The 18,666-nt window shown below is 44.5% G+C and overlaps 2 protein-coding genes across 2 annotated transcripts in view; both read right to left on the bottom strand.

The window, feature by feature from the left end:
- The window catches only part of Erich3 (glutamate rich 3), a 94,997-nt gene that overhangs the window by 62,401 nt on the left and 13,930 nt on the right, over positions 1-18,666 (bottom strand). Inside the window, exons 2-3 of the mRNA XM_032896544.1 lie at positions 4,671-4,764; positions 2,051-2,176 (exon numbers count right to left, since the gene is read on the bottom strand). Of these exons, the coding sequence (XP_032752435.1) occupies positions 2,051-2,176; positions 4,671-4,764 (220 nt within the window). The remainder of the gene's footprint in view (positions 1-2,050; positions 2,177-4,670; positions 4,765-18,666) is intronic.
- Positions 35-394, bottom strand: LOC116895156 (transmembrane protein 14C-like). Its single transcript, XM_032896523.1, has 2 exons — positions 280-394; positions 35-180 (listed from the first exon to the last, which is right to left on the bottom strand). Exons 1-2 carry the CDS (start codon positions 380-382, stop codon positions 35-37), a joined length of 249 nt encoding a protein of 82 aa, XP_032752414.1. The 5' UTR covers positions 383-394.

Raw genomic sequence — 18,666 nt, forward strand, 5'->3', positions numbered from 1 at the left:
CTGGAGAGTGTCATGAGCCCACGTAGGGCTATGATTACTGCAGATGGGGTGAACTCAACATACTAATTCCAAGTTTGGCAACCATTAGCAAACTGGCTCCTGCGATCAAACCTGCAAGCATAAATTTCCCAGAGTTGTAGAATCTCATCCCCATAATGCCAGCCAAGGTCCCAGACGTAGCTAGGAAAACCCACACATTCCTGGGATCCTGAGACAGCTGGTAGGCACCCAGGCCTGCTAGGCCCCTGAAGAAGAGTCCAGCAGCCAGGGACGGCACACTGCCTGCTTTTGCATAGCCAATAATCCCACCAGTAGCAACCAGGGCCACATAGCCAAAACTGAAATAATGTAAAGGAACCAGTGGGCCACTGTCCTTCTGCATTGTTCAGTCACTTTGGAGACTACACCAGGCCTGTACCCAACACCAGAGCTGGAGGCCTGCGCTGGAGGACAATGGCGTGAGCAAAGGAACCAAGGTCAGGAGCCCGGTTAAATACTTCTAATCTGAACATGCTAAGTCCTCTGAAAGCTGAAACTGTTAAACACAAACACCGTGCTCACAATACTCTCAAGTTCTGAACATCCCTTATTTATCCTTCTAACTGCATGTGGGCTTGCGTGTGTGAAATATGTACTGTGTGAACTGAATGTCTTGGGTGTGCGTGCAGAGACTGGAGGAATACATCAGATGTCCTGCTCCATGCTATTCCCTTAGTACAGGGTCTCTCACTGAACCCAGGACAAGGCTGGCAGCATCTTCCATCGATGGGATGGAGTTAACAAGCAGGTGTGTGTGTGACCACACCGGGTTTTCCCATGGGTGCTGATGACTTGAACTCAGGGCCTTCAACTTGTCTAGTAAGTATTCTTACCCTATGAACTGTATAATGTCACAGACCCGTATTTCAGAACTTCAGATTAGAAAAGGTCAAGTTCCACATTATAATGACTATACATTCTTTTAAACATAATCATATGTTGTTAGTCTATGAGACTCAGCTGAAACTGCATGTGACAGTTCTGAGGTATCTGATGTATTACAGACTCTAAGGATCTGGACAACATTGAACTCAGTACTTCTAAAGCTAGAAATTAGGTAGGGGTTAATTTAATATCATACTATTTATATTTTAACAGAATTGTACCATTCCCACTGGTACTTTTGTAATTAGCAAATTTGGGGCTGGCAACAATGAGTCTAGGTAACTTGTGGACATGATCTGAAATTTAAAAAAAAAATGAATTGCTAAGTAAGCAGAAACTCTATGTGTGCAATATTCATCTTGAGTGAGCATGCCACAGGATTGATACAATGATACTGTCAACAAAATAACCAATATTTTCATTGGTACTAAACTTGTTGCTAGTTTCCTGATACTTCTGCATTTGTTCATAAATGTTAACGCACCCACAAGTCAGAGACCTTCCAAGCCACTTCTCAGATTTATTGCTGTGTGTTTGAGCCAAGGAGTGGTGTCCTTTTTCACAAAATAACCAAACGGTGTTTGACGATTGAAACTACAGCTTTGTGGAGCGAAGCTGCAAAAAATTTATCAGGTTAGCTTCATGTCCCACTAAAAGTGCAATGTCAGACTCCACAGAACGTGCGGATGCTCAGCCTGTAAAGCCGTGCTGACCAACGTGTCCTAAAGTAGGAGGGACAGCAGATGTTTCGCTGCCTATTCTGTGAAACTTAACATACGGCTGAGCTACGGAGCCTTAAAAGAATAACAGGTCTGGGATAATTCATGGCACTGGAATTACTGATATTTAAACAGATGTCACTTTTTTTTAGCGAGTAGAAATTAAGGTACAGATGGTGAGGGCTGGGTAGCCATTGTGGATTAAAAGAATCTACATTTAGAAAATGAAATATCACAAACTTTATAATTATGTCCATATCTCTTCTGAACTAAAAAAGGGAAAAACTTGAGAGTTCAGGCTCCTATCTACTTAGGAATGGACCAGTTTCCTTTGATCCATTTCCTTTTTCCATGAGGTTTAGGAAGAGTTACCGATCATTAGTCATAAAGAGGAAGAAGGCCCGCACCTCCATATCAAGGACCTTGTGGAAAATGGCCCGGGCTAAGCACTCTCGGATGTATTTTTGGTGATCCTGTTTCATGTTGTTAACTTTGTATTCCTTTTCAGAAAGTATCCTCCCACTTCTCGTGATCTGTGGGAAAGAATACAAAGTGTGAACATATAAGGAAAATACACAAAGAAATACAAAGTAGCAAGGTACCACGAAAGGCACGGAAAGAAGGGTGAGGGGGAATGGGAATAGAGAGGGGAGGGGGAGAGAAGGGAAGGAGGGGGGGAGGAGAGAGAGAGAGAGAGAGAGAGAGAGAGAGAGAGAGAGAGGTGGCCTTTTCAAAGCCTAAAGTAGAATACCATTGTCACTAATGAACTTCCACTTTTAATGAATATTTCATCAAGCAGAAAGGAAAAAGGAAGTCTCCCTTACCTGTCAGTGTGAAAACACACACAGGTGGTACACTTGACGTTTAAAACAAGGTTCTCATTAGAGTAACAATTTTCCAGTGATGGAACCCAGGTGTTCTTTTCAGTCTCCTGAAAGCACCCTGGGAAGAGGAGGTGCTACCTTGAAAGAGTGCCCAGGAGTAGGCCTGCGGGGCTCCCAGGAAACCCTGGCAGGGGCTAGGCAGATAAGCAACTGAGGAAGCCTTTGGTTTGTCTTGAGAAATAATTGGTTTCATTACTTTCTTTGCTCTCCCTGCTTTTCCTTCCACCACTTTGAAGCCCAGAACATAATTTAATTTGCTATGATTTAGAATTTTTACGGATTACAAGGAAGTGTGGATAGGCTTTTGTTTAATATTGGTCACAGCGGGGGGGGGGGAATCACTGTGTGTCCCCAAGTGTGGATTCCGTCCCCTCACTCTTTGCTTCTTTTGACTCTGTCCCTTGGCTCCACCTGCTGTTGTCTTCTGATCTCCCTGTAAGAGGCTGCTGTCCTTCTGCCTGTTCCTTTCCCACCTCCCCATTACCATACCATGCTTTGTTAAGGTTAAATACGAGCCAACCTAACATTCCCTTTCTTATGTTTATGTGTGTGTGTGTGTGTGTGTGTGTGTGTGTGCATGCTCAGGCGTGCATGTGTGCCTATGTACATGAGGCCACAGGTGTTGAGTGCCCTGGAGCTGACGTCATTGGAAGTTATGAGGTGCTCTGTGTGCTCAGGTGCACATGCTCTTCTCAGGGAGCCGTCTTTCCAGACCCCACATTCCTGTTCTTAATTTTCTTCTTCAATTGTAGCTGTAATTTTATATTGCTGTTGCTTCATATTACTTCAGATAACTCACTTAAGGTGTCTAGACTGTACTGCCCATCCACTTCACATCACTGGGAAGTGTCTAAGGTTCAGCCATCCTGACTGCCTGTCACTCCTATTGGCTTGTGTCATTGTTGTCTCCGGGATTGTCTTTTCTCCCCAGTCAGGCAGGTAGCTCCCAGAGAGTCACCATGCTTAAACCCCCGAGTGAAATAGATATGAATCCCCCAGAGGGGTTGAGAAAGAGCAAATCCCACAGGTCTGGGGGGAGAGTTTTAAACTCACATCTAAGGAGTTGCCATGTGCTATGAGCAGGGCAGGCTGCAGGCTTCTTCCTGGATTGGTTACTTTAGAGAAAGGAGCCAGGCTTTTCTTATCAGACTTGTCACATTGTAACAAGTGTTCATTACATGCTTAAGGATGGTGTTAAGTAAAAGCAAAGTCCTGTGGGACTAACATCAAGCTCAACGTGTTCACAGTCACACAGTGATTTCAGACTGAGGAACAGGCATGGGGTGGGGGGAGTATGTAGGGGAGGCCGGTAGGGGTTGGGATTTGCCTTCGTTTCACAATTGAGGAAGTTGGGCAGCAAGTGGTGTGCCTGGAAGTCTTGTTCCTGCAGAGCCAGGTTTCACCTGACCCTTCTGATAACAATGTCCCATGAGGCAGTGAAGGACTGTCCCTTGAGCTCTACCTAGCTAGTGCCAAGCACACAAACAGCCATTAGAAACACAATACAGTTCTTTCAACATCAAAACAAGGCTGTACTTTAAGAAAGCAAACAGCCAACGCCGGCTAGAGCCACACCCCTTCTCTTTCAAAGGAAAACTATAGGGGTTTTTGAGTTAGATTTTTTTTTCTCACAGTATACACATTTAAAGGAGCAGAAATTGTGTGGGAAGAGCGGCTTTGACACTGATGGAAGGCACAAAGGTATCTGTAAACCATCACAGGGAAATGAAAGTCCAAAAAAAAAAGAAACACAGAAAAGGAAGCAAACCATTTCTGTTGCCATACCATATACTATGAGTATTAAAAACAATATTTTTTCTGAAACAACAGACTTCGATGCCTTTGCTCTCTAACAGAGTCTGGTCCATAGACTGTGTGCTGAATGAATGAATAAATAAGCAAGTCCACTATGCTGTTGAAATCTGCAGGGACTTTTCTTCAATAATTTATGTTTCCTCAGTAGCCATTGTAACCTCTCTCCTTTGTTTAGAAAGAGCTCCGAATAAAGCGGAAGTTAAAAGGGAAGTAATTTTTCTGAATTAGTAGGGAGAGAAAGATGTCACAGTCTCAAAGGAAACCTGAAGAAAGGTTGGAAATTTTTGGACTTAGTTGAACAAGCAAGCAGAACTCAAAGCAGTCTTACCAGCCCGGATCTTAGGAGATGCCGCCTGATCCTGGTATTGTTAAAATAACCAGCCAGGTGTTTATCCGTGAGGCTATTATATGTTGCAAGTAATCTGAAACAGAAAGGAGAAACCATTAAGGTTTTATGAAGGTTGCTCGATAGCCAAGGCTACTCTTGGCAACGCTGCCTAAGCAAGCACTCTCCGGCGAGGCATTCGTAGACAGACTTAACAGCTGACAGCCAACGATGCATTTGAAAACAGGTTTAACTGCCAGCTGAGAGCCTATCTGTTCCAAGACTTATGGTAAGAGGCAGGGAACCCTCTGGATTTGGGTTACACGAAAGGGGAAACCAGAAATGAACACTTAAAATGTGGGTGAAAGACCCAAAGTCTACATCAGATCAGAGAGAGCTTAGCAGTGGGGCACGACTGGGAAGCAATAGCTTCCTCAGCAGTCCTCGGCCTCTCCTGTGCGCCCTTAACTCAAGCACCTCACAGCCCATGCTTCTCTCCAGCCAACAGAACACACTTTGGAGGATCATGCTCCGTCTGTCAGGGGGCTGGGACTCACTGACACTCAAATGCATTTTCAGAAAACAGCCCCTGGGTGTGCCCCTGGCTTCTCCATGACCCTTCCTCCACACCAGGAAACCCCACGTTACATATCTCCTTTCACCATATAGGATTCCTCTTCCCCCTCTGCCTCTGAAGACCAAGCGCACCCCTTGAGCTGTGACCTTAAACTGTACATGTCCTGAAGAAACAAAGATACTATTTTCTGTGGGGTTTTCCTTATCGACATAAAGTCCTAGCTCATGCTTTAACATTTTTGACTTCTCAACTTGCTCATATTCTCCTAGACGGTTTTATTAAACCACTGTCTAGAACCAAAACTTTAGTGTATGGAATATCTTACATTTTTAGGACATTTTAAGAATTAGAGTAAGCCAATGAAGTGAAAGTCCTAATATTCCTCTGAAGACACAGAAGCAGGAAGAATTCCACTAGAGGCAAGTTTGATCTATATAATAAGACTCCCTCAACTTAGAACAAACTGAATTTTTGGCTACATACTATACCTTAATATATGCTTAGGCTCGGTCTATAATTCATGGTTGGAAACTGGAAACTACTTTTGCTCTTCGAACCTAATGTATGCACCATAAAGATGTGCACATACATATGAGCATGTACATACAGACATATATACACATGTCTAAACATGTATGCATAAGTATATACACATATGTATGCGTGTGTATGTATGTATGCATCAAACCTCACCACAATCCTGTCCTAAAACCATGCATAAAACGCAGCAAGGATTTGCATCCAGAACACTTGAACAGCTGTTTCCTAACTTCTCCTGACACTAAAAGTAGTGACTCATAGGCTGGAGAGAATGTTAACAGGGATTTTATTTAGCCGTTTGAAGACCTTAATTACGTGGAGATTAAATCGGTGACCTTTTCCTGTCTCTCTTCTCCTTAACAGCCCAGCTCAGAAAAGTCCCATGCTGCCAAATGGTCAGGAAGGTTTAATTTTGTCCAAAAAAAAAAAAAGTCTGAAAAGCTGTAACGAAGCCCAAAAGCCAAGGTGCCACACGTAGGCTGCAGATGTGAACAGCGGCAGAAACCCGTCCTTTCTCTGGGTTGATGTAAAAAGACAACCCAAGAGTCTCACCGAGGCACACGCAAAGCCAGCCAGGGATGACGCTTTGAAGCCATCCTTTAAATGAACTGTCTCGGTGTCCTACAGTTCATCAAAGGTTTCCTGTCTCTGAAAGGTCAGCCTCATATCCCTTACCCTTTCTGCATCTCAGTCTCCTTTCAGCTCTTCACTGACAAACGGCGAGCGGGGGCCTCGTCGTCCTAACAATCTCGATTGCACAGTTCACAGATTCTTAAGACAAATCACTACGCGAATATCATATACAGTCTTTGGTCTGTCTCGCGGGTCTATGTTAAAAAATAAAAATAAAAACCAATACGTTTGTAATAGCGAGGGGTGTTGAAGCCCTGATTAAATAAAGTGAGGTTAAAAACTCGGGAAGACAGGGGCCTCCGCCTCCCTCCTGATGAACAAGGCAGCTCTTCTAATAATTCAGGCTTCATAACTTGTTAAATATTTAGGGTCTAATACCAATGCCCAGTCACCTCTGGTACCACCCAATTATATCTTCCTCTGCACTCTCAGCTCCTTCCAGAGGAGTGTGTGTGTGGGATATCCTGCCCCTAGTTCTACGGAGACCAGAGGAGTATGTGTGCAGGATATCCTGCCCCTAGTCCTACGGAGATCAGAGGAGTGTGCGTGCAGGATATCCTGCCCCTAGTCCTACTGAGACCAGAGGAGTGCGTGTGCAGGATATCCTGCCCCTAGTCCTACTGAGACCAGAGGAGTGTGTGTGCGGGATATACTGCCCCTAGTCCTACTGAGACCAGAGGAGTGTGTGTGCGGGATATCCTGCCCCTAGTCCTACTGAGACCAGAGGAGTGTGTGTGCGGGATATCCTGCCCCTAGTCCTACTGAGACCAGAGGAGTGCGTGCTGGATGCCATCCTCCAGTCCCACTGAGGCTGAAGTATGTGTGCAGAATGGCCCTCCCTCAGTCCAACTGAGGCTTCAGGAGAGTAAGCTAGACATTTTTATACTCATCCATTTTCTATCTATTCCTATTTAGAGAAAAGTGTGGGTGCCTGGTTGGGATTTGGCCTACAGGAGAACTCCTCCCACAAGTGCTATCCCATGTCACAGAGCCAGTGGTGATAACTGGGCAGACACCGTACCGTACCGTACCGACCGGGCTCCCCCAGCATTGCTTTTTCAGACAAGGACTGAATAGGTTTGTATTTAGGCTAGAAATGTCCGCTAATATATCAATTGGCAAGAAACTGTGTCTAGTCAATGATGCACACACCTAGCTCCGTGGTCAATTGTCAATAGATGATTTAAAATGTCAGCCTTGTTCTGCTCATCAAAGCCTCGGTTTCTAGAGAAAGGATCCCAAGTCTGTACAGTCAGATTCCTTTGACTCTACTCTTGATGTGTGTTTGGCCTGTACCCTCCCCCCTTAATAGAACCCTTGCTTCTATTAAGCCATGTGTGGCCCAACATGAAATTATAAATTGTGTGTTTGTGTGTGTGTGTGTGTGTATGTGTGTATGTGTGTGTGTGTCTGTGTCTGTGTGTAAACTCATCTTTCAGTTCTGAAGAGTGACATCTGTAGATGACAACAAAGGTCCCAACATCAGCCCAGTTATAAGAGATCAACCGAACCGACCAGGCCACAAACGCGGGGTAGCAGAGCTCTGTTTTGCCCACTTTCACTGTACATTTTTCTAATTTTGTTTTCCATATTGGGTCAGATAAGGTTAACTGACCTGGGTGTGGTGGCCAGACTGCTTCCTTCCCTGAGTATGTATCAGTTGTCAAAGCCGACCTTCAACGTCAGCCTATTGCTGACCTGAGATCCCTCTTGCTCACTGCCTACCACTGACCCCAACTGAATCACTTCACTAAAAGGTCTTACCATTCACCTAGAGCCTACCAATCACCGTCCAGCCGGTCTAGCTTCCTTGGGGTTGTTGTTTTGGTTTTTTGGTTTGTTTTGGTTTGGTTTTTGGTTGTTGTTGTTGTTGCTGCTGCTGCTGCTGCTGCTGCTGCTGCTGCTGCTGCTGCTGCTGCTGCTGCTGCTGTTTTAAATGATGGATAACCCCAGGTTCCTGCTGCAGAAAGTCCGCTCTCTGGAGTCAGGTACTGGAAGAGTGCCCAAGAGGAAACAAAGTGTCCTGGATCTGTTTGTGCTGGTTCGTTTAGCTTCCATGCACACCCCACTTCCTTCGGAGCCTGATGCTGAGTCACTGTGAGCCCTGCTCTCCCAGCTGCGGCTTTTCAGCGCACATCCCGAAACCCTCACCTCCCACCAGGCAGGATGTATAAACAGGGATCTATAGAAACGAAACTCAGCAATTCCGAACAGTTCCTCCATCTGGCCCCAAACAGCAAGTCTATCCCATAAAAATCTGAAGCAAAGAAGAGGAGGCACAATCGTCATCAGTCACCAGCATTTATTGAGACGGCTGATATTTTTAGATCATTCTGTAGGGGAGGGCGCTGAGATGCCACTGTACTTAGGTCCCGAGCCAGCCAGAGATGTGCACATACAGACCACATGTGCCTGTGCGAACTCACATGAGCCCTCTACTCTACCATAGCCTAATTCACTCAAGGACACTCTCCGGTCCAGCATCTTTGTGGTTCAGTGCTTACAGGTGCATGCACATAGGCTTGGCGGCCAAGATCTCATGCATGCTTGCCTGCATGTTCCCCTGCAGTTCCCCTGCATGTTCCCCTGCATGTTCCCCTGCACGTTCGCCTGCACGTTTGCCTGCATGTTCGCCTGCATGTTCACCTGCATGTTTGCCTGCATGTTCACCTGCATGTTCGCCTGCATGCTCGCCTGCATGCTCGCACACATCAATTAATTGAAATTGTACTTGGGGTCCTGAGAGATGAGCAACAAGTAACAAGCCAGCTCTTCCACATTCTAAAATGGGAACCTCCCAAACGAGGTAATAGTGCTGGGAGCTCCTTCCGAAGGCAATGCCCACTCCTGGACCACACTGAGGAGGTCATTTCTACAGCTCCAACCCCCACACACATACACCTAGGACATATACTTAGGACATACATTTAGGACAACTGCACCCTGTTTTCTGTACCAACTTTTAGCACACTTGGGCTGTAACTGCAGGACACCTCAGTATTTCAGCAGTACTGTCTTGTAGTAGAGTTAAGATTGTCTCCTCCCTATTGAACTGGGGCAATACGGTGTCTTACTTCTCAGCCCTCGTGCTGAGAATGTTGCATGATCTCCACCCACCAGACTCCAGGAGAATAAAAAAGCATCTCCTACAGGAGGACCTAATTGGGGACAGCCTGAGAAACCAAGGATTGCTAGTGTAAATAATGCCAGCCAATCAGGAACTGCTGTTTAGAATTGATACTTTCTTGGGACCAATGGAGGCATGAGTGGACAGTATTGAAGGGGCTTGCAGCAGTGCCCAGATGAGCTTGCTCCCAGAGTCTGTGTCCTTGACTCTGGGTCAACTCACCCCTAACCCCCAAGGGCAGGTAGGGTCAGGTAGAGAGCTGTCCAGTGCACAGGCAACAATGGGGGAGTTTCCCATCTCTGAGGAAAAGAAGTGAGAGTAATGGGAGAAAGTGTTTGTGAGGGTGCAACTAGGAGGAGAGAAGATTGTAATCAAGATGTAAAGAGAGTGAATAGGTAAATAAATTCATGAAAAAAGAAACCACTGCAGAATGTCTACTGAAAGAACACAAACATGTTTTAAAATTCCAATCATCACCCTGATCCCAGAAGCACAGACTTCTTCAAAACTTACCAATTCACAAATATAGACTCCAACAAGAAACCAGCATGGGGAATACTCAAAAGACTGCAGTTAGGGCCTCCACATAACCAAGCTGGTACCACAGGTAGGTGCATCCCCACACCATGCAGGTATCAGCACCACCTTTTTATCAAAACTCTCTTTACAGTTGGATAGAATCAGCCTAAGTGCCCATCAAAGGCAAATGTAAAGAAAAATGCATTTCTATCATTTTCTGGAAAACGGTTGTAACTGGAGAGCATCGTGTAATGATTTACATAGAACAGTTATTGACAACCATGATGACTAACCCAATTAAAAGTTTGGAGGGGTGTTGTTTGTTTGTTTTTGTTTGGTCTTTTGGTTTTCTTTTTTTTGTTTTGTTTTTGTTTGTTTGTTTGTTTGTTTTGTTTTGTTTTAACTGATGGTCAGACCAAGATGAAGCTTATGCCTCTGAAAAGTTTCTTGGTGCCCAAGCTCAGGGGTGCAGTGTTTTTAAAAGCCAAACCCACAAAAATGCATCACAGGTAGATGAGGGTCAGAGTAACCCTGAAACGGTTATTCCTGGCAGCACATGGTAGATACTTTAGACAGATCTTCAATTATTTTGGTTAGTACTCTGGGCTATAATCCATGCTATGGAAGTCTCAAATTCGTTGCCAAGGCAGACTGGGCTGAGAACTGTCCAAGCAAATGCAAGATGGAATCAGAACAGGATGGTGCTACATTAGACATTTTGTTCCCCCCATTTTTTAGTGCTTTTATATCTTTGAGTTTGGTTGAGGGGTAAATACTAAGTCCCGAGAATCATTAGCTTACCAAAGGCAAATTTTGTTTGACGAGCTCTAAAAAGGAGATTTATTCATAAAATAATTATAAAACATAAAAAGTTATACTTTAAAAACTGCTAACATCATTTTCCTGGAGTGTGCTCTTGCCCAATGACCCAGGAAATTTGTGTTAAATTTTCCTGAGAAATTGTCAAGATATTGGTGGCCTGAAGTTTGGTGGGTATTTTCTACCACAGAGAGTGACAAATACCTCAAGTCAAGGCTCTTTTTAACTTCCTGAAAATCCAGATTGCCAGCCCCTAATGACATACGCAATGGGGACAGACGATAAGACTCAGGACAAGAGCATATGGAATTCTGCCCAACGCTGCCCATGCATTATTTGACCTAAGGGCTCATCTAGCTCTTCACCTATTCCCTACCTCTCATCCAAGAACATAAGACTTATGTCAAGTACAGAATCATTTACAGATGCATTTCCATTAAAAAAAAATATCGTGCAAGGTGTTTTTATATATCACCATAAAAAGAAAGATTTGTCTTGCCTACCAACCTGGGACAATGGTGCATTTTATGCTGAGCAGAATAGATCCAAGTGAGACTTGTGTGAACAAGCACAGCTTTATCAGTAAAGAGGCAAGGTCTGGTTGAAAGGTGCTTTGTGTTTCAGATGACACTAGATCTGCAATGTAGAGCTTGATGCTCAAAGGATCTGTGACAAACATCTGCTGCCTACCCCGGCTTCCAAGTCAGGCCAGTGCAAGGCACTTGTGCGTCAAGTGCTTGTGACCAGAAGGCTTGTTGAGCAAAGCTCAGACTGCACTGGTTTGTCTGCCCGTGCATCACCTTGCTGTGACCAGCAGAAAGGCTCTGTTCCCTGACTCAAATGCTTCTCCCTTTGTCTATTTGGAATTCTAGCTCCCTGTGAATGAACTTCTCGAGTTTTTCTCAGTCAACCCAATCTAAGGTTTGAATCTCATCAAGATTCCTAGTGGAGAAGTAAATGTATCCAAGTTGAAATATCATCTCCACACTGAAGAGTCGAGAGTGGTGTCAGTAAGCAGTTCCTCCGCTCCCTACAACTTGGTCTCCTGTTACTGAAACCATCATGACTTTTATGTAAATGTCAGAAAATTTAGTAAATAGGAGGCCAGACAGCACCTCTAAAGATGTACAATAACCCTCTGCCATTATTTACAGCAGGAAAATCCACATCGCTTCCTACTTAATGCAAGATTTGGTGAAATAAATACAGGCTAAGAAACAGAAACCCAAAGGTCAGACTTAGTCCTACCTTCACGCCCACACCCATGACCCCTGGGGAAACCCCGGACATCTTCCCCCGATACTCATCAGCGCCTGCTTCCTGCCATGGAAGACTTGCTTTCAGATCTGAACATATATTTACTTTGAGGTATTGTGAGATCATTTGCATATAAAATTTGCATATATAAATGGCCGCCTAGGATCTGGGTAACCTAATCATTTTATGTTTAGAGAATATCAATTTCTAGAAGAGAACGTGTTCCATTGATAAACACAAATCAAAGATGTAAAGCAAGCCGGACCGTCCCAGGAGTGGCTATATATTGTTGACTTACTATGGGAGTAAGGGTCACATATATTAATGCTCAGTGGCTCTGGATTTCTATAGACTCCTTCCTATAGCCCTTCCTATGTGGAGCCTGGCCCCAGTCAGTAAATGAGTAGATCAGTTAATGGCAACAAAAGGCGTCTGATCCTTGGGTGCATACTCATATCATTTATAGAAGACACAAGTGAAGGTCAGAGCCTTCTTTTTGTCATTGCAGAGCAGTAATTGACAGGCTCGTGGCAGGAGGAAAATGTCTGCTGTCTTCTTGCCTATCCTCTGGCTTTATTAGCGAGCAGAATGCTCCAGTGGTCATCACATCCACAGTGTTGGGGAAGCATCTTTGCAAAGCATACACAACCACTTTGGAAAACAAAGTTCTTCGATGGTGGGGGTGAAGTACATCCTTCTAAGGAAAGTTGGAGAAAAACCAATGCAGAACAATGAACGTGAAGGTCAATTAGTTTCCAGTCTTTTATAAGAAAATTCTTGCCAACTGGAATTATTGCGGGACTCTGAAGCCCCGCTCATTTGTAGGGGTGACAGAGCCGATAGCATTCCGGTGTTCCTCTATTACACCACACAGTACTTTTTTATTTGTATCTGGACCTGCCAGGTCTCAGCAATTATGCTAAATATTGATTTACAATTTCTCCCAGCACACTCTAACAATGCATCCAGAGAGGAGCCATAATATTATTCTATTTATAGCCTTAATACAGTGCTTTGAAATGACTAGTTAAAAACTAGGTCTCCCACTGTGCCAGCATCTAGCAAGGCAGCTTGACAGTACTCGAAGATCAACCAATAGGAAGCCTGTGTGCCAATGGGCCTGGGACACACCAGCTCTAAGTGAGATATGCTGTAGGGCTCTGAGATCTTTTCCTTTAAACCTTCTATGTCTTTCCACAGAAAAGGAAATGCAACCACTTAAAAATATGCATTAATTTAAAAAAAAAAAAAGAACTCAAAGTAAGAGAAGATAATGAAGCAGTTAATGGAAAGAGAGAGATTGGAAAGTTCTAGAAAGAAGCCACTCTCATCAGTAGCATTTGAACACTTACTTAAAATTTTGTAGTACACTCAGAAAACATACAAAACAGCAGGCATCCCATGATGTAATTCCCATAGCTAACCGCAAAACGCTATCGTCGTTTTCTTCAAAGAGGATGTGTCTGGCGTGTGCTTGGTTCACACATGCTCACATGACCAGCCCATGAGGGAGGACCCTTCTGCTTTTACCACTGAACTGACGTGGGTTTGTGATGATGGCCTGCAGGAGGGACCCTGAGGAGTCTGTGCTGTGAGTGACTAACCTGCACGGAGGCTGCAAAGGGATAATTACAAAAGGCAGTGGAAGCCCATGAGTGGTACATTGACTTAACAAAGCATAAGTACTTAAACTCTGACAGAAGGGGCTGGAGAGATGGCTCAGTGGTTAAGAACACTGGCTGCTCTCAAGGAGGATGAGGGGTCAGTTCTCAGCATCCACATGGTGGCTCACATGCATATCCTCCAGTTCCAGGATATCTGATAGCCTTGACCAGCCTCTGAGGGCACTGCATGCATGGTGAACATACATATATACATGCAAAATAAATCTCAAGAAAGAGAAAGGTTCTCCCAAAGAAAAAAAATAATAAAAATAGGCCCCATAAGATAGTGAGCTCTGCTTTCTTAGGATCAGAGATTTCTACGATGGCCACACAGAGTTTCTAAAGAGGGAATATATGGCCAGGTTATCATGATTTTGCAATCAACATCCCCCTGCTCATATCTTAGAAGCAGAGCATGTTTACCCTAGCTATCTAGTTAATTAGTAGGTTGCTGGCCAAACACAAGCTTCTCCCCACGCCCCATACTCTCCACTGAAAAGGACCATAATAATTGTGCTTCCTTGGAGGGTCCGGGCTTCAAATGGGTGGCCATGGATGCAGAAGCCAGAAAGAACCCAGAGGCTTCCGCAGAAGGAGACTGCTCAGCGGCAGTTAGAAGAGCACACTGCACACATCCCTTCACTCTCTACTGAGAAGCTATCTAGGGACAATTAACCTCCATGCAGGTGAGGCTGTTCTGACACAGTAATTCCTCCCGAGGATCCCAACCCAGTTCCCACACACAAATTAGCAGGAAAATCTTCCCTGGAAGGAGCTACACCTAAAATCCTGTTTCTTCCTATTTCTCTCTCACAGAGGCACCCCTGGGGTGCGGTGCAGCCACCTTGCTCTTAGGGAGCCAAGTACCCTGTCATGTTTTCTGTAGACCTCCTAGAGAACGCTGACTTGGTCTTCTTCATGGCCTTGTGTTCCAGGGGCAGAAGCAAATGCCCAACTCTTTGCAACTAGACTGTTCTCTTCATATGACCTCATATTATCTCTAGTTGTCAGCATCTTTCTGAGAGAGCAGAGTGGAAGACTGCTCTCTTCCAAAAGGAATCTGGAAAATCTCTACATTATCCTGTTTGCGTATTCTGATGTCCAGACTGGGGTAGGCAAAGCTTGTCTTGCTTGGACCCTTTCTTATGTCCTTTCTCCCACTGAAATACCAATCCTCATGACCATTTAGCATGCCGGGTTCTTCCTCTTCTGCAATGCTGCTTACTGTTTCTCTTCTATTTTTTTAATCTATTCTCAAGAAAGATATTCTCAGAGTTGTGCAGCATTCATACTGAAATGCATCTTGGGATACAAGATGTCTCCTAGGTATCCATGGAAGAAGCAAAAGGACAGAAGCAGAATGAGCAGTGAGAGATCACGCTGCATACAGACCAAGCTGCACACAGACCAAGCTGCACAAAGACCAAGCCAGCCAACTCTTCACAAGTGTTGTTCCTCAGAGCCGCCCTTCTGGGTGAAATGACCAGGTTCTGCTCATATCCACACTCAGTTCCAGTGCGGTTTGCTCAGGACAAGACCTTGGACTGGGTGATATGCTTTAGTCTAGGTAGACCCTGCAGATACTGACAGCTAGAGGGGGCCACAAATGGTCAACGAGTGTTTTCTTTCAAGGAGGCTTGGATGGCATCTGTGTCAGGGATGGCCATGTGTTCCCACTTGTAGGGAGGGGTCTTTACACTTAAATACAACCAAGATCTGCAGTCTGGAGGGTATCCTCCAATAATGAAATGCTAGTTAGTAATCAGGATGCCAAGTCAGAAAGGATACTTTCAGAAATCCAATATGTCATTGGCCACATCTCACAAAGATCCCAATTACTTCCATATTATCTGATCATTCTAAGCTGAGGTGGCAGAAATCACTGAGTAGCACGACGGATGTCACAGCTGGTTATGATACTTTTTCCTTTTCCTTCCCTTCTTTTTTATAATACAACTTGAATTTTTCCTTTGGTAACTCTCAGTTTGCTTCTAAACAAAGTATGGACTCAATAAGACAAGTTTGAACTTTGATTTTTATATGCTTCTGCAGAGCTGCCATTCTTCAGGTCAGTTCCTAGTCAATATTGAGCCCTCCTCCTGACCTCAGGCAAATCTAAGTATAGCACATAGCTCTCAACCTCCTAGCCTATCAGGAGCAACTACTAAACGTGGAGTAGATGACCCTACCAGCTACTGAGCATTCAGCAAACACCATGCTGTGTTTGGTTGTGTTTCTAAACATATTGTGAAGCACAGTATAGGAGAGAAATGAAGATTGTCCTTAAAGTGTCTAACACCTGTTATTTTTGTTTGCAACGAAGTTTACATTCCTTTCCCAAGATCCAGTTCCTGTCTGTTTGCCTGTCTTTCTGAGACAGCATCCCTCTACATAGTCTTGTTATTCTGGAATTATGTAAACCACGCTGTCCTAGAACTCAGAGATCTGCCTGCTGCTGCCTCCCAAGTGCTAGGAAATGCTGAGATGGAAGGAGTGTACCACCATAGCTCACTTAAGATATAGTTCTTTTAAAGTCAGGTTCTTCTAATGTGTATTATTCAGATTTCCCACTCCTTGGAAACAGAAAGTTCTAGTTTAAGTGTTCCATTTCCATCTCTACTCTTTGGAATTTGAAAAGTTGTTTTATTGCTATTAATCTCAGTTTCATCATCTGAAGGGAGAATAATTTTGTCTCATGGACCCGGAGCTTCTAGTGAGAACTAAATATGACATCATAAGCAAATGGCCAGTTTAGCCAGAGGCATGGATGTTGCAGTAGTGACATTATTATGAGCCAGCTAAGTGCCTGCCTGTGCTCTCAGAGGAGTATGTACAGCGCAGTTAGAATCATCCAGAAGGTAGGTACAGCAAGAACGACTAGAAGAAGGGCATGGCTTAAACCCAGGAATTAAACAAGACTAGAGCTAGGAGAAGGAAACTGGGCAAGTGCCAGGCCACAGGAAGGAGCGACGGGGGCAAGTCAGGCTTGTCTTAAGGAGGAGAGTGGTCATCTAAATGCAAGGAGAGAGCACAGTGGAGTCTCCTTTCTCTACTATCTAGCCAGAACCTCTTCTGACACAACCCTCTCCCCCTTGACTTGCCTGCTCTACACCACTACACCATTCCAGAACCCCCATGGAATCACAGAGGAAACCACTGTGCCACAATAGTGTCTGAAGGACCAGTGGGTGGCCAGTCAGCCAGCCTGGCATGGAGAAGTCTGACACAATAAACCCAGCCGGTTGTGGAGTGCCTGGCCATGCGCTTTCCTGAGGTCACACATCTGTGTAAGTACAGCACCTGCCCTTCAGAGAACATAGCCCAGCCAAGGAAATGGTGCTGGCTGTTGGGGGTTGGTCTGGATCTGCTATGTATTCAAATGCTAAACACTGGCCCTTAAGATCTGGTGCAGTCCAGAGGAGAGCACATTATCATGTACACCAAATGGTGTGTAAACTTTGCTTGCCTATTTTCTCTGGTTGGATCAATAAAAGTGACTGACAGCCAATTACTGGTGAGAATAGAAGTAGGGAGGTCTTCGGTTCATGGGCTGGAGGTCACAGAGAACCAGGAAATGGCCTGATAGAATGAATCTAGCACAGACAGGACAACCACTGGCAAATAACTCGAGGAGCGTGGCTAGCTAGTCTAGTACAGAAAAATAGTCTAGGGGCAATCACCCAGTAATTGTGCTAAAAATGATTAAATAAATCAGTAGGACTCTGTCTCAATTATTGGGGAGCTGGCTGGGTCATTATAAGAACTAATAGAGTTATTACAAATCCAATAACTGCTGACGTGATTAGATAAACTATACTCAAAGCAGCTGGGGCTAATTGTCTCTGTGTCTCCTGGAATCTTCAAAAGACCCTATGTGTTTGGTTGGAATCCCAGAGCCTCCAGGAAGTGGCCACCTGACAGGCCAAGTGAAATATGACAGGATTCCCACGTTGAGGGAATAAGCAGGATTTGGCTAACAGATGACAGGCATAGAGGGACACACACTCTAGGAGGAGCATAACACTCTAGACAAAGACCATGAGTTATCAGCAGCAGACAGTTAGTGTAATAAAAGCAGACGGACTCTGAAGTACTAGTGTATGTCGACCAAGGCCGTTAAAACTTTAGGTCACATATTCCCTTCCTGTGCTCACGGCTTAGAAATCTGAACATTCTTTATCTGTGATTGATGTCAGAAAGGAGCTTATTTTGGAAATGCATGGCCTACTTTGACTTCTTTAATGGTCAAGAAACCCAGATGCAGGCCTGGAACGATGGCTCAGCAGTTAAGAACATTGGTTGCTCTACCAGAGGACCTGAGTTCGACTCCAAGCACCCCACATGGTGGCTCACAACCATCTGTCACTCTAGTCCTAGGAAATCCAACACCTCTGGTGTCTGTGAGCTTCTCGCACATGGTGCACAGACATATATGCAGGCAAAGCATCCATACACACAAAATAAAAACAAATTTAAAAAGCAGCCTAGATGGTCGAGTGTACATGTGCATGCACACACTCCATATACATGCACAAACATGCCATATAATCACACACACACACACCACACACACACACCATACACACACACACACACACACACACACACACACACACACAATGAAAAAAAAATAGTTCAATTGATGAAGAAGACAATTCATGGACAGTGAACTCCTTCCCAACCCTCTTTCTCTGTCACCTGAGATGCATCCCTCCTCTTGTTTTGAGCAGTATATGTAATTTATTTTTGGTTGACATACTTTAAGAATTGAAGACTAAAAACTGAGGCAAATACTTTCTACAAAGACCAAAAGGAGTACAGTGCCTGCCATTTATCAAATCCCTATGATGTGCCAATATGTCT

The sequence above is a fragment of the Rattus rattus genome, chromosome 3 (genome assembly GCF_011064425.1).
Source record: "Rattus rattus isolate New Zealand chromosome 3, Rrattus_CSIRO_v1, whole genome shotgun sequence".
Lineage (NCBI taxonomy): Eukaryota > Metazoa > Chordata > Mammalia > Rodentia > Muridae > Rattus > Rattus rattus.

Coding starts and splice junctions, on each gene's coding strand:
- LOC116895156 (XM_032896523.1), bottom strand. CDS start 382: ATGCAGAAGGACAGTGGCCCACTGGTTCCTTTACATTATTTCAGTTTT. Junction 181..279: donor TGGCTATGCAAAAGCAGGCA/GTGTGCCGTCCC, acceptor GGGTTTTCCTAG/CTACGTCTGGGACCTTGGCT.